This window comes from Macadamia integrifolia, chromosome 13, assembly GCF_013358625.1.
Source record: "Macadamia integrifolia cultivar HAES 741 chromosome 13, SCU_Mint_v3, whole genome shotgun sequence".
Classification (NCBI taxonomy): Eukaryota; Viridiplantae; Streptophyta; class Magnoliopsida; order Proteales; family Proteaceae; genus Macadamia; species Macadamia integrifolia.
In genome coordinates, this window is record NC_056569.1 from 10,389,394 (window position 1) to 10,405,054 (window position 15,661).

General features: G+C 40.3%; 1 protein-coding gene across 4 annotated transcripts; it reads left to right on the forward strand.

Annotated features, from left to right (window-relative positions):
- The first annotated feature begins 201 nt into the window (after nucleotides 1-201).
- On the forward strand, nucleotides 202-15,072 carry LOC122059702 (NADH kinase-like). Of its 4 annotated transcripts, XM_042622694.1 has the most exons (7): nucleotides 202-452; nucleotides 534-614; nucleotides 1,053-1,187; nucleotides 13,562-13,807; nucleotides 13,913-13,993; nucleotides 14,158-14,309; nucleotides 14,400-15,072. In XM_042622694.1, the coding sequence occupies exons 4-7, from the start codon at nucleotides 13,598-13,600 to the stop codon at nucleotides 14,764-14,766; spliced, it is 810 nt and encodes a 269-aa protein (XP_042478628.1). In that variant the 5' UTR covers nucleotides 202-452; nucleotides 534-614; nucleotides 1,053-1,187; nucleotides 13,562-13,597; the 3' UTR covers nucleotides 14,767-15,072. The 4 variants fall into 4 exon arrangements, with proteins under 4 accessions (XP_042478628.1, XP_042478629.1, XP_042478627.1 ...); XM_042622695.1 differs by lacking the exon at nucleotides 1,053-1,187; XM_042622693.1 differs by lacking the exon at nucleotides 534-614.
- Nucleotides 15,073-15,661: the final 589 nt, after the last annotated feature.

Here is a 15,661-nt window from a genome sequence, read left to right on the forward strand (position 1 = left end):
CACCTTCTGCTAGGTTAGGGTTAGTAATTTCAACCATTTTCTCTCTCTCTCTCTCTCTCTCTCTCTCTCTCTCTCTCTCTCTCTCTCTCTNGCACATGTGTATAAAGACGGTGCGGTTTTGAAGTTTTAGATGGTGACGGCGTAATTTCTCCTCCTTGTGTATAAGGGCATGGGCCACGGAACAAGGGATCCGTTCTTTTCCCCTTTCATGTTCCTAGATAACCAACTCAAGTTGACAAACCCAACACAAATGGGAACGGATCCACCGAAATAGAAGAACGGGGAAAAGCGTGACATCAAAGACTTGAATACCAACGGCCTCGACATAGAGAGAGAGGGAGGAGGAGGAGGAGGAGAAAATGTCGAGACGAAGATTGCTTGTGTTGCTGAAGCCCGGGAACATCTATCAACCCAGGTGTTCGGATGGCGTTTCTCGGGTTAGAAACCCTCAGGTAGTTATCATTCTCGCACCAGCATCGCTGATTCTCCTTCCAATGTGTTTAATGTATTGTGTGTTTCGTTTTTCATTTTAGGATGATTGGCGTTCTTTCTTAATCGCGAAAGTTCCTTCTTTGGATGATTAGTGTTTTGTTCTCGGTCAACTGTAATTGGAGGTATTTTCATAACATGGAAATATCTTTGAATAAGGAAACTGATAATGAATAATGGATGAACGAGTGACAATCCAAACTACCATGGAAGAGTTTTTACTAATCATGACTCATGAATGAACGGTTTTCAAATGGATGTGCTTACCGTTAAGCAATTTCAAATAATGTATACTTATAACTTTTGAATGTCAGTTCAATTGCGATTAACCCAAGTTTCCCTTTTCTTGGAAAAAGAGAAAATTGAGAAATTACATCAATTTCTTTTCTTTTGCCGTTCCTGATAAGTTGACTGTGTGTGCTCCCTGTATTTAAATAATGATGTATAATCTTACTTTGTATGCTATATACAAATAATCATTACAGAATCTAGGTGTTTCTGTGGGATATGGTATTCTAGAAAGTGAGATTTCTCTCAGACTTAGGATATGTGGTTTCTTTCAGAACTGGTGAGCAGAAAAAGAGAAAACCCATGTGAAGATGTTTCCCTTGAGTGCCTTGGTCTCACTCAATAGACACTAAACTGGAGATATTGTCAGACCCTATATGCTCTTGGAGAAATTGATGATGTGAAAAAAGGTATGAAAATATGATTAACGCTTTCAACCTTTACATGGATTTTTAGCCAATTCTCTTTCCCTACCAGCTTGCTAGCTAGCTAGCAGACTTCTCAGGGGCAACTGTTTGTAGGAAAAAAAGTTCTCATGGAGCCTGGTGTTCTCCAAATGAACATCAGGTATTGAGCTTTTGTACTTTAAATAATAGCGTTCAGCACTTAGTTTTCCCTTGTGTAATTATTTTGCAGTTGATAAAATTAATCCCAAAATAATTGATAGTTTGTGCCTCGAGTTTTAGCCTGGGAAGATCTTCATTCGTATTATGCATTTCAGTCATTTGGTTAAGCAACCAGTTTAAAGTGGATAAATATTTGGATGGCCTAAGCTCCAACATACCCTAATGTAACTCCAGTACGTCAATATGAGTCTGGTTATACAAATCCTGTTCTTCCATTCTGCTATATCTAAGACCTTATCAATATTCATCAGGTAGCCATTTTTATATTCTTTTCTGCAACAGTAATGCAACGCTCCAAAAGTCTCTCTCTACTTTGCGCACCTTGATCTAATAATGGACAACATCCCTTTGAATTCTCAGTCTTTATCTTGATTACCAGACCAAGATGACAGAAATGGCATTCAGGTGTCTATTCACCATCAATACTAAATATTTTTTGTTTATTAAAAAAAAAAAAACAAAAAGAGCAACCCAGTGCACGAGGCTCCCGCCACTGCAGGTTCTGGGAGGGGCAAGTGTACGCAGCCTTACCCTCTGCTTCGTAGAAGAGGCTGTTTCCAAGTTTTGAACCTGTGACCAATATGTTGCAATTATTTATTCTCCTACTAATATTTTATACTCAAGTTGCTTCCATATTCTGTTTTTGTTCCAATTCAATCTAGGAATCTTTTTTTTCCAACAACATCTCTCCGTAGTTCTACATTGGAATCCACCTACTCTACATTATTGCAGAGGAAAATCATGTCATCAGCAAGAAATAGAAGAGGACAATCCCTCTATAATTGGTTGAGAACATATATATATATATATATATATAGTACATAAATGACAACTGAGACTTATGGTACAGGTTCTAGGAATTGTTGCACGTATGGAAAAGAGGGGACCTGTATCATTTGTGTGGTTCATGGATTGTTATCTGTCTGATATTAATTAACAATCTGGTGTCAACTTGAGTATTAAATGGAGGAGAAGTGAGGCAAGATAGGTGAATCAATGTTTTTGGTTGGAACTCTAAATTGATGTGAACTAGATGATATTCACATCAAGTCCATTTTTCATTTTTGGCTTTGTGTGATACTTCTTTCCATTCCTTTCGCATTGATGATTTAGAAGGATGTCCGAGGTTAGAGGGTTCTTGCAAGAGTTGTTCTTTCTCTATCCCCAGCTTCATTGACCAAAAACCACCATTCTGGAGGATTTCTCAGAGGTACTCATCTGCATTTACTGGTCCAGTTCAAATCTTTGGTAACTGTCTCTTTTCCAAGCAGTCTCCAGGAAATGGAAGAAGACCTTTTAACTTCTGAAGAATCACTTTGTAAGAAGGGAAAGAAAATGGCAGCAAGTGTGGAATTGAAAAGGATCGAGGGGGGAACAAAGATTAAGACAAAATCTACGGGAAGGGAGGGGCAGGGGTTGATAGGTTTTACTGTGGATCAAGATGTTTTAGGTGTCACTGTTTCAGTGTTTGATTATTCTTTTGAGAGTCATTTTAGAGCAATTGACATGATTTCAAAGCTTCGTGGAGAGTTGGGTGAAGAAGCTTGGGGTATGTGTGACATCGAACGGTTGGCTGCTGCAAACACTTTCTTAAAGGAATGGAAAGTGCTGTATTGAAAAGAATGCATTGGATGGATGCTCGGGCATTGAGAAGGAAGATCGCTTTAATAGGTGAAATGCCATGGGGAGATACCGTCTGTGATTCATGGATCTCCGATCGGGAAACCGATATTACAAGCCAAGAATCATAAGATTAAGTTGTGAAACTGGAAGCTCCCCTGGGGAAAATGCTATTAATGGGATACACTCAACTCAATCTTCCGCTGTGACTGTCCCTAAGATGGTCAGTAATTCTAGAAATTCGAGATTTTTTCAGTCCACATCTCCCACTTTGTATGTGGGAGGCTTGTTTTGGCATTGGATTGGTGTCCAAGACTTTGTCAGAGTTCTGACTCTAATATTTCTTGTGAGTACCTTGCTTGTTGCTGCTCATCCTCTAGAATCTTCGTATCACATGATGACAAGATAGGTGCTCCTCTGACTGGCAAAGGTCCAAATTTTGTGCCTCTTAAGTGTCAATGTGAAAGAGGAGGGCTTATCACCTCTGAATAAGCCAAAAGGGAAACCTAGAAAAGATGTTGCAGAAGAATCAACTCTATTGAGGAAGCCAAGAGGGAGACATAGAATAGATTTTCCCGAAGAATCAAATCCATCTAAGAAGCCAAGAGGGAAACCTAGAAAAGAAAAGGCCTTTGAAAATCACTTCCATTGAAGAAGCTCAGAGGTAGATCTAGAAAGAAGAAGGCAATAGAAGGCTCAGACAATATAAAGTTATAAACAGCAGTAGCCAGTTTGTTCCAGCCCTTGTTGAATTTGCAGAATATTCAACCCAGTTTCTTGCTAGTAGTGGGTTGGCTTGCATACTAATGAACAGGCTATGCTAAAAGAATGTAATTCTGATTATGTGTTTGACAGGCTCCCAAGAATGCTTCAGCCATCGATTGTAAGCTCGTAAATCAGATGCCAAAATACCCCTGCAGAAGAAAAGAACGAGAGATAAAGCTAGGTTGAGGAGTGATTTTGATGGTGTTTGTCAATCTTTGTCTAACCACAACGAGGATAATGAACCTTATGTTGCGGTTTGCAAGCAAACAATAGCTCTATGCAGTATATTTCTGCATCAAGTCAAAATATGCCAAATGATGGCTTCTTGGAAGTTACTACTGTCTTCCAAAAGATGTTGCTTTGTGACGCTTGTGTTATGCTTCGCCCTATGTTTGGCCCACATGACAAAAGTTGCATGGAATGTGAAATGATGACCTTCTGACTTGATGACTTCACGTCCAAACATTGCATGGGCTATCTAGCCATATTGTTGGGAAATGGTTCAGTGGAAGTGTGGAGGTTCCTTCTGTGAGTACAATCAAAGTTCTATATTAGAAGGCACCGATCCTCTTTTTGTGAGACTGGAGCCGGTCTTTAGGTGCTCAAAGTTGAAGTTTGGGGACAGGTAGAGTATTTCTTGAGTGGCCATCTTTATCCTCACATGGTTTAATACTAGCTGGATGCCATGATGGAACAGTTTCTTTCTGAAAATTTTCTGCAAGGCTCTGAAGATACAAGGCCTTTGGTTTGCTTTTAGTGCAGATTCTGTCCCTATAAGAGCACTTGCTTGGGCGCCCGATGAAAGTGACCCAAAGAGTGCAAATGTTATAGTCATTGCTGGACATGGAGGCCTAAAATTTTGGGAATTCGTGATTCATACCATCCACTATGGGAGCTGAATTATGTACGGAGTGATGTATGCGGCCTAGATTGTCTGGCAGATCCAAAATATGTCATTTTATCCTTAGAAGATGGTACACTAAGCATTCACAGTTTCTTAAGAGCTGTGTATGGTTTCGGTGACTAGAAAACGTTTTGTTGGGACAGAACAATAGGAATTGCACAGTTATTACTGTTCACCATTTTCAATATGAAGTTTTCAAGTGTCACGATTAGCAGGTTTGGTTGCATATTGCAGTGCAGATGGTAACATTCTTATTTTCAGCTAACCGCAAAAGTAGTGGAGAAGAATCCTTTTGATGCAGTTCCAACAAGGGTTTACACAAGGAGAACCAAGACCAAGGTTGACCCAAGAGGCTGACTGGGTCGACCCAGATCTGGTCCAAGTCAGCCCATGGTTTGGGCTGCTGATGGGGTTACTAATTAGTTATTTAGTTTCTATTTTGAAGTCCTAAATCAGTTTTTAATTTCAAGTCATTGTTTGTTTCTAATTTCTGTCTAGATTAGTTTATATTTTCATTAGATTCTAATTTCCAGTTTTTAGTAACTTCTTGTAATCAATTTTTAGTAACTCAGATTTAGTAACTTTGAGTTACTATTACTTGTAAACCCTCTCCGTCATTATAAATAAAGATGATGGCTCTTTTAATGAGCCACGATTTTGACAAATTACATGGTTGTTGCTGCTGCTTTCTCTGCAAGAGAACTTCCTTGTGTCTAATCAATGTATTGGGTTTGGTGTTTGATCCAAGCAACACCTTGTGGCGAGAAGTCCAGGAGGTTTCTCAAGTTTTATTATTTTTTCTCAACAATTTCAAGTGTTCTTCTCAAAGGTCTACTGCTGTTACAATCAGGTATTTATTGTTTAAAGTTTTCTGCCCAGAATTCTTGTAGAAGTACCATCGGCCCTGTCTGCTGTAGCTGTTAGAAGTGTCTGTTAAGGCTGAAATTCTAATCGATTGTTCTCCTATTCCCCACTAAGGATCGATCGATATCTGGGCTGATTTTGTGCAGCCATTAAAGAGATATTCAAAATCTCTCATATTTTGTCCTGTAGTGATTTTTTCAGAACAGAACCAGAATCGATTGCTTTGGTTTGTCCTATTCTGTTTCTGTGGTTCCTGCTGTTGATTTGGGACTATTACCTCATTTTATTGCTGCTGGTTTTATTTATTTGATCAACTAATATCTGACTACTACTGGTCTGACTTACTTGAACTGGTTTTCTGAGATCGTTATATACTGTTACTTTTATTTTCTGTTGGTCTGATTATAGTGGTTTGTGGGGTGTAATCTGGTTGTTCTTTAGTCTAAAAGTTCCTGCAGTTTTGGGACTGGTTTGGTTGTCAAATCCATTCCTACATTAAGTGGTATCAGAGCATGGCTGGGAACAACACCCCCACGGCCCTAGCTTCTCTTATGGAGATGCTACAGACTATGAGGACTGAGATGAAGGCTGAACAGCAAGCCTTACGGACTGAATTGGAGGCTGAATTAGATGCCAGGTTGTTGAATGAAGAGACCACACCACAACAGCCCACTGGCGATTCACGTACAACACCTGAAGTAGAAACCCCATTGAATGTCATTGCTCAGTTGACTAACAGGAGAGAAAACCCTAATCTGAGAGCACCACAGAGGGTTCCGATAGCACAACCTACTGTTGAAGAGCATGTAAGAGGATATTTTGAGACTGAGCGTCCCGTGCAACAGAGGTATTCTGGAGATTCGCAGAAGGTTAAGCTCTATCTGAAGGAGTTTGATGGAAGATATGACCTCCAATTGTTCTATGATTGGGAAGTGGCACTAGACGACTATTTTGACTATTATGAGTTACCCGAGGAAAGGAAGATGAAACTAGCTCGTGCTAAGCTAGTTGGGGCTGCTTGTGAGTGGTGGAAGACCTATGAGCTGGAGTTAGAAGACCGTGGTAGAGAACCTATTAGTTGGGAGGAGATGAAGCTTGAGTTATCAGATAAATACTTGCCACGCAACTTCAGAGCTCGCATACAAGACCAGCTGAACTCTCTTCGTCAAGGGTCTATGACTGTTGCCGAGTACATGAACAAGTTTGACGCACTTTATTCTTGTACAGGCATAAGGGAGAATGAAAGGCAACTGTTATCTCGGTTTCGACTGGGATTGCGAACTGAAATCAATAGGGGTATCGAAGCTGTTGAAGTGCACTCAGTGAGGGATTGTTTTGACAAGGCCCTACGAGCAGAGGAGCTTCTAGCACAACCAGTTAGAAGGTTTGGGTTCCAAGCTGGGGAGGTAAAGAAGAATTTTCCAGCTACTAAACCTAGTAGCTCAGCACCTCCAAAGTCCACTTTTCCTCCATGAGCTGATCATAAAGGAAAGGCACCTATGACCGGTGGTAATAAGGTATAGTATTTCCATTGCCAAGAGGTAGGAAATTTTGCAAAGTCTTGTCCGCATAAGCAGAGGGTTAATGCAGTAGCTAAGGTCGAGGACTCCAATGAGGAGGATGAGTCAGCTCTTTACCCCTATCCTTTAGAGGATGATGATGATGGTGGATATGACTATGATATGGAAAACACTAATGAGGATGATACTTAGGGAATAAATATTGTTACTCGCATATTGGTGGCTGAAACCAAAGGAAATGATTGGCGACTTAACTACATATTCTACAGTCGTATGAAGTCAGGAGAGCATACTTGTCAGATTATCATTGATAGTGGCAGCTGTGTCAACGTTGTTTTTGAAACCTTTGTGAAGAAAGCAACCTTGAAAGCTGACCCACATCCTCAGCCTTATAAGGTATCCTTGCTGAATGGTAATACTCTAGAGGTGAATAAGAGATGCTCAGTTCCTTTGAAACTTTACCGATATGAAGAGAAAGTTTAGTGTGATGTGATCCCAATGAAACTCACAGATGTATTGCTTGGCCGTCCCTGGATGTATGACAATGATGCCATGGTTGGAGGGAAGAAGAATCTATGTACTTTCATGTGGAAATGTGTTCCTACAACTTTCTATCCAGTAAATGTGCTTGCTGAAATACGGCGAAAGAAATCCCTAAGGTCAAATTAGAAGGACATTGACAATGAGAAGAAGGTAATAGCTATGCCCACAAAGGAGTTACTAGCTATTCCCTGCAAACAGTTCTTACGCACAAGCCATGAGACTGGAATGGTAATGGCACTTGTTACTAGGGAAGTCACTCCCCAACCTGAGGTAACGTATAGTGCACCTATCAGAGAGCTCATGTCTGATTTTTCTGACTTAGTCCTTGATGATCTCCCAGATGAGTTGCCTCCCATGAGAGACATACAACATGCTATTGACTTGGTACTTGGTTCGGTTTTATCCAACCGTCCTGCTTACAGACTTAGTCCTACTGGGCATGCCGAGTTGAAACGGCAAGTGGATGGGTTAATACATAAGGGCTTCATTGAGGAGAGCTTAAGTCCTTGTGCAGTACCAGCTTTACTCACGCCAAAGAAGGATGGTTCTTGGTGTATGTGTGTGGACAGCCGTGCTATCAACAAGATAACAGTCAAGTATAAGTTTCCTATACCACGACTAGATGATATGTTGGATATGTTGTATGGGGCAAAGGTTTTTTCCAAGTTAGATTTGAGGAGTGGCTATCATCAGATTCGCATCCGTTCTGGGGATGAGTGGAAGACCGCCTTTAAGACCAAGGATGGCTTATATGAGTGGAAAGTCATGCCTTTCGGTCTGATAAATGCACCTAGTACTTTTATGAGGGTGATGACACAGGTCCTTCGTCCCTTCATTGGTCGCCTTTTGATTGTTTATTTTGATGACATTCTAGTATACAGTAAGAACCAAGAAGAGCATATGGATCACTTGAGGCAAGTCTTGAGAGTACTCCATGCTGAGAAGTTATACATTAATCTCAAGAAGTGTTCCTTCATGCTGTCCAAGGTTGTATTCCTTGGATTTATAGTGTCATCAAAGGGGGTTGAAGCTGATTCGGAGAAGATCAAGAGCATCATTGAATGGCCCACACCTAAGACTCTAACCGAAGTCTGTAGCTTCCATGGGTTGGCTTCATTCTACAGGAGATTTATTCGGAACTTCAGTGCAGTTATGGCACACATCACTAAATGTATGAAGTCGAGTAAAGGGAAGTTTGAATGGACAGCTGCAGCGACCAAAGCCTTCGCTCTTGTGAAGAGGAAGATGACAGAGGCACCCATCCTACGCCTACCAGATTTTGACAAAGTATTTGAGGTAGCTACAGATGCTTCACGTGTTGGGCTAGGAGGAGTGATAATGCAAGGAGGACACCCCATCGTCTTTTATAGAGAAAAATTGAATGGGGCCAAGAAACGCTATTCGACTTATGATCTGGAGTTGTATGCAGTCGTCCAAGTGCTACGCCATTAGAGGCACTACCTCATTGGTAAGGAGTTCATTTTGTACACTGATCATGAGGCCTTGAAGCACCTTCACTCATAGAAGTCGATTAGCCACAGACATGCCAAATGGGTAGCCTACTTGCAGGAGTTTGTATTTGCTATGAAGTACAAGGAGGGAAAAGAGAATATATTGGCTGATGCACTTAGCCGGAAAGTGCTCACACTTAACACATTTTTAGCACATGTTATTAACATAGATCAGATATGGGGTGAGTACACATTTGATTCTGATTTCAGCACTGTCTTTATGGAGTTACAATAAGGTGGGCAGCACCTAAAGTACTCTATTCATGATGGGTACTTGTTCTTTGGCACACGGCTTTGTATCCCAAACTTTTCCCTATGCCATCACATCATACGAGAGTTACATGGAGGAGGATTAGGAGGACATTTTAGGAAAGATAAGACTCTTGCACAGGTGACTGATCAATATTATTGGCCATGCATTGTAAAGGATGTCGATCATGTGATCAAGAGATGCCGTGTATGTCAGTTGGCAAAAGGAGGAAAACAGAATACAGGTTTATACTCTCCACTACCTGTTCCTCATGCACCGTGGCTTGATGTTAGCATGGATTTTGTTCTTGGACTACCCCTACTAAGGAACAATATGATTCCATTATGGTGGTTGTGGATTGTTTCTCTAAGATGGCTCATTTTATATCTTGTCGTAAGACTTTTGATGCTTATCAGGTTGCAAAGCTCTTCTTCAAGGAAGTAGTACGACTACATGGACCGCCAACTAGTATTGTGTCTGACCGTGATGTTAAGTTCATGAGTTATTTTTCGAAGACATTGTGGTTGAAGACAAATACAAAGCTGAACTTTTCAACTGCATTTCATCCACAGATAGACGAACAGACAGAGGTGGTGAACCGTAGCTTGGGAAACTTGTTGAGGTGTTTGGTTCAAGACTATGAGAAGACATGGCCTTCTATTCTTGACATTGCAGAATTTGCTTACAACAGCTCAATGAATCGGACAATAGGTCGTACTCCTTTTGAGATCTTGCTTGGAGTTCAACCTAAGCGGCCTATTGACCTTATGTCACTTCCACCCCTAGCTCGAGTTAGTATTGAAGCTGATGAGTTCTTGTGTCATATCACTGAGGTGCATGCCAACGTCCGACGACGTATTGCCTTGAACAATGAGGTGTATAAGGCTTCTGCTGATTGTCATCGGCGTTATGTGGAGTTCAAACCCGGGGACATGGTGATGATTCGAGTAAATCCTGAATGGTTTCAGACGGGTGTCAATACCATGCTACATCCACGAAAGATGGGTCCCTACAAGGTGTTGAAACGTATAGGACCTAATGCTTATGTGCTTGAGCTACCGGATGACATGACCATAAGCAACGTGTTTAATGTGGCTGATCTTCACCTTTATGTTAGGCATCATTCGGATGATGGAGACATGGAGCAAATGTTGAGGTTGCCTCAACTGAAGCCACCCCCTTCTGAAGTTATTGAAGACGTCTTGGATGATAATTTCAAGACCTCCCGCCGTGGCACCGGTTATCACACTTTTCTTATCAAGTGGAAAGGCCGTCTCCGTAGTGACTGTACTTGGATTCATGCTGATGATTTCAAGACGCTTGATTCCGACTTGTATGAGCGCTACATGTCCCTTATCCATTCGTCGGAGTCGAATGTTTCCAAGCCGGGGAGAGCTGATGCAGTTCCAACAAGGGTTTACACAACGAGAACCAAGACCAAGGTCGACCCAAGAGGCTGACTGGGTCGACCCAGATCTGGTCCAAGTCAGCCCACGGTTTGGGCTGCTGATGGGGTTACTAATTAGTTATTTAGTTTCTATTTTGGAGTCCTAAATTAGTTTCTAATTTAAAGTCATTGTTAGTTTCTAATTTCTGTCTAGACTAGTTTCTATTTTCATTATATTCTAATTTTCAGTTTTTAGTAACTTCTTGTTATCAATTTTTAGTAACTCAGATTTAGTAACTCTGAGTTACTATTACTTGTAAACCCTCCCCATCATTATAAATAAAGATGATGGCTTTTTTAATGAGCCATGATTTTGACAAATTACATGGTTGCTGTTGCTGCTTTCTCTGCAAGAGAACTTCCTTGTGTCTGATCAAGGTATTGGGTTTGGTGTTTGATCCAAGCGACTCCTTGCGGCGAGAAGTCCAGGAGGTCTCTCAAATTTTATTATTTTTTCAACAATTTCAAGTGTTCTTCTCAGAGGTCTACTGCTGTTACAATCAGGTATTTATTGTTTAAAGTTTTCTGCCCAGAATTCTCTGTAGAAGTACCATCGGCCCTGTCTGCTGTAGCTGTTAGAAGTGTTTGTTAAGGCTGAAATTCTGATCGATTGTTCTCCTATTCCCCACTAAGGATCGATCCATATCTGGGCTGATTCTGTGCAGCCATTAAAGAGATATTCAAAATCTCTCATATTTTGTCCTGTAGTGATTTTTTCAGAACAGAACCAGAATCGATTGCTTTGGTTTGTCCTATTCTGTTTCTGTGGTTCCTGCTATTGATTTGGGACTGTTACCTCATTCTATTGCTGCTGGTTTTATTTATTTGATCAACTAATATCTAACTACTACTGGTCTGACTTACTTGCTACTGGTTTTCTGAGATCGTTATATACTATTACTTCTATTTTCTGTTGGTCTGATTATAATGGTTTGTGGGGTGTAATCTGGTTGTTCTCTAGTCTAAAAGTTCCTGCAGTTTTGGGACTGGTTTGGTTGTCAAATCCATTCCTACATTACCTTTTCATAACCGGGCCACTCAATTTTTTTTTTGTGGATCACTTACCGAGGAGAGCCTGGCTCTTATAGTCCACACGCCATTGCCACTGGCCCTTCCCTATGAGGAAATCTCCTAGCGAGTATGGTGACGCCCCAAGATCTATTCGGAGGTTTGTGTCCTTTGCAAATCAAAATCCAGCCTTGTGTTATGAGGATAATTCCACTGTAGGATTTGAATCTGAGAACGCTCTGGCTGGCCTAAGTAGCAGAGCAGCAAAGTGAAGAACAAGCAAGAAGAAAGAACTTGACCCAAACCAAAAATTGATAGCTGAAGAAGAGCTGGAGAATTTGCCAAGGAGGGAGAAGCAGGGAGTAGAATTGAAGTATTTCCTCCCAAGGACATAGTCATGCATTGAGTGAGATGGAATATGAACAAGGGTAGCAAAATATGGCTTTGTCATGTAGGAGCTGCTGGATACGGTGCCAACAGATTGATGTGTCTTGTGTTGCAAAGAGAAAAGAAATCAAGAGGTAAAAAGACGTCATTTGACTTATCTAGCATGCGCCAATGTTTTACAGCCGTATATAATTTTTTTCCTTTTTACTGAGAATAAGGTAGTAATGAATGACCATATTAGACCTGGACAATTAAGAAGCATCATATAGATTAATTAAGTATAACAGAGATTAGGATGTTGAGATGGATGTGCAGCAACATTAGGAAGGATAAAGTAAGGAATGACCATATTAGAGCTGATTTGGGAGTTGTCCCGATACATGATAAACTTCAAGGAAGTCATCTGAGGTGGCATGCTAATGATGTTCAACGGAGGCCTTGGGATGCACTAGTATGGGGGAGCGATCTGATTCAGATTGAAAGAACTAAAAGGGCTTGGGGCAGACCTAAAATAACCCTAGGAGTAGTAGTGAGGAAAGACATGCAGAGTTAGGTCTTGATCCTAGAATGACCTCGAATAAAGGTGTTTGAAGGGCTAGAATCCATGTGGCCGACCCCATTTAGGTGGGATATTGCCGTGTAGTTGTGTTGTTGCTGTGTTCTTTTCTTTTCTTTTTTTTATTATTTTTAATATTTTGTCTTTGCTTGTTTGGGATAAGGTTGAATTTGTTTTTGTACTGGGAAAAAAGCAGGTTATTTATTTTTTCATCACAAGAAATGGGGAAATAGATACAAAATAATATTGTATATTATCTGTATGTATCATGCATCCATGAATGCATGTCCAGTAGATGGATCCTTGTAGCTGCATCCTAATATTTAGCAGTGAGCTTAACCCATTTAACTTTAATCTTTGTTTGGGAAAAATTTGGTGATGGATATTGGGCTTTCAATTTCATGTGATATTCCCATTTCTGTTTGTTTTAATGTAAAATAAAGTAATTTTACTTTGTTGATAGATAAAGCTTATTGTTTATGCTCAGCGTATCATTTATGCAAATTATGGAATTAATTTAAAATTTCAGACTTAGACTAGCTGTTTTTTTTTCTTCTTTTCAATAAAGAAATTGACATATTTGATTGTTGATTCTATGTCATTTTCCATAAAATAAGTAGATTAAACTGTTGGCTTCTCATTTATCTTTTCCATGGAACTGAGGATTGTTCTTAACCTTCTAGAAATATCTTCAATATCCCGCAATCTTTCCCTACTTTCATTATCCTACCATTAGGCTCAATATAGTATTTTGATTTGTAATTCAATAAGAGTACATTGCAGATTCTAGGTTACTTGGAGAGCAGGTGTAAGGTTCACATGGATGCAATCAAATTTTGTCAAGATATTTTGCGGCGAAAGGCGGTTGACTGGGAGCCTGTTTTGCGGAGTGATCTAGTGCAACCTATCCGCAATGTGGACCTGGTTGTCACTATTGGTGGTGATGGCACTCTTTTGCAGGCAAGTCACTTCATGGATGACTCGATTCCAGTTCTAGGAGTGAACTCTGATCCCACACAAGTCAAGGAGGTTAGTGTGTTCCCTGACTAAGCTTTTAATGTCTTCCCTTCGTTCAAGACAGAACTTGATTTTTCTTGCTTGCTTTCATATATCCTTTGTCTTTATTTGTTATAGGTGGAAGAGTTCAGTAATGAGTTTGATGCTACCAGGAGCACTGGCTATCTCTGTGCAGCAACTGCTGAAAACTTTGAACAAGTAAGGCTGCAAACTATTTAATTTATGACATAAGGGTGGAGAGGGGGTGATTTCATTAGGTACATGCTTTGTAAAAATGAATATCTACTTCGTAGTCAATGAAGAAAGTTTTTCATGTTTGGCAAAGCTTTAATTTAATCTTTTTAATCTGGGATTTCCTTCAGGTGTTGGATGACATCCTCGAGGGTCACATGGTTCCTTGTAAATTAACAAGGATAGCAATACGTGTAAACAGTCAATTGCTGTCAACCTATGCTCTCAATGACGTTCTTATTGCACACCCATGTCCAGCCACAGTTTCATGGTTCTCATTTAGGTAAAAGGCTGCCAGAAGATCAATATTCCTCACACAGAGGTGGCATTTGGTGATTATCTGTTATAATCTGAAACTCAATTTGGTTTGCAGAATCAAAGGTGATGGCCAGTTATGCCACCCTCTTGTGAACTGTCGATCAAGTGGGCTCAGAGTCTGCACTGCTGCTGGGTCTACAGCTGCAATGCTCTCAGCAGGAGGATTTACAATGCCCAGTTCCAGTCGGGAACTCCAGTTTATGGTAAGGGAACCCGTTTCACCTGGAGCAGCTAAGTCTAAGATGCATGGGTTTATTAAATCTGATCAATCCATGGATACGAACTGGTACAGTAAAGAAGGTATGATATATGTTGATGGTTCTCATATGTCACATTCTATTCAACATGGAGATACCATTGAAATATCGTTGAAGGCCCCAATCTTGAAAGCTTTTTTGCCCTCCCACTTGATATCAGAGTAAGTTAATTTATGCCCATTTGTGAAGCCATATTTTTCTAGCCATATGTTTCTAGGAATATCTTCAGAGGCTCCAATCTTGAAAGTTTTTTGGCCCTCCCACTATATATCAGAGTAAGCTAATTATGTCCATTTGTCAAGCCATATGTTTCTAGAGAGATAGTAAAATCACGAGCAGTTTAGCAAGGAAATTGTAAATGCACAGTTGAAATTTTGATCTAGTGGCATATATGCAAGGGTTGACTTTATTTTTTTATTGTTCATTGTTACCATAATATATGGCAAATTTATGAAGTATGGTAGAAAAGAATTCTCAACATTTAGGTGTTTGAATCAGCTTTGTCCATGTGATCTACACCATCATATGTATTAGATTCTGGGAGCCACTCTCCTCCCTAGATGGGTCTTTTGCTAACCACTGTTTCCACCTTTGACTCTATCCATTTAGAAAAATTTAGCCGATCCTGGCGGTTACCACATTAGCTTGATCATCTGCAAGGTGTACCAGTATCTGCAATCGAATATGATATGTTATTCAAAGGAACCTTTAAACTTTTAGCATATCGTGGCTGCTGTATGGTAAGTTGGTAACCTTTAAACCAGGGCCGTTTGGTAGTGTTTTTGTGCCATTAAAGGAAGTTTTATGGCCTAGACCGAAGTAATGTTTTTTCTTTTTGGATTCTAAGGTATTGATCATTAAGCCATGCTTTTGCAGTGAGAAGAAACAAAAATGCTAATTACTGATTAGGGATGTTTGTAGGGGAAGTATGGAATGGGAAAATCTGACAAATAGGTCACACATTTTCGTGGGGTGAAAGATAGGAATGGGAAGTGGGAGGAACAATAGACTTTTCCATTTCCCATGAAATGTTTGGTTGGCTTCATAGGAAAGGAGTGGG

Coding starts and splice junctions, on each gene's coding strand:
- LOC122059702 (XM_042622692.1), top strand. CDS start 360: ATGTCGAGACGAAGATTGCTTGTGTTGCTGAAGCCCGGGAACATCTAT. Junction 13,808..13,912: donor ATCCCACACAAGTCAAGGAG/GTTAGTGTGTTC, acceptor TATTTGTTATAG/GTGGAAGAGTTCAGTAATGA. Junction 13,994..14,157: donor CTGCTGAAAACTTTGAACAA/GTAAGGCTGCAA, acceptor GATTTCCTTCAG/GTGTTGGATGACATCCTCGA.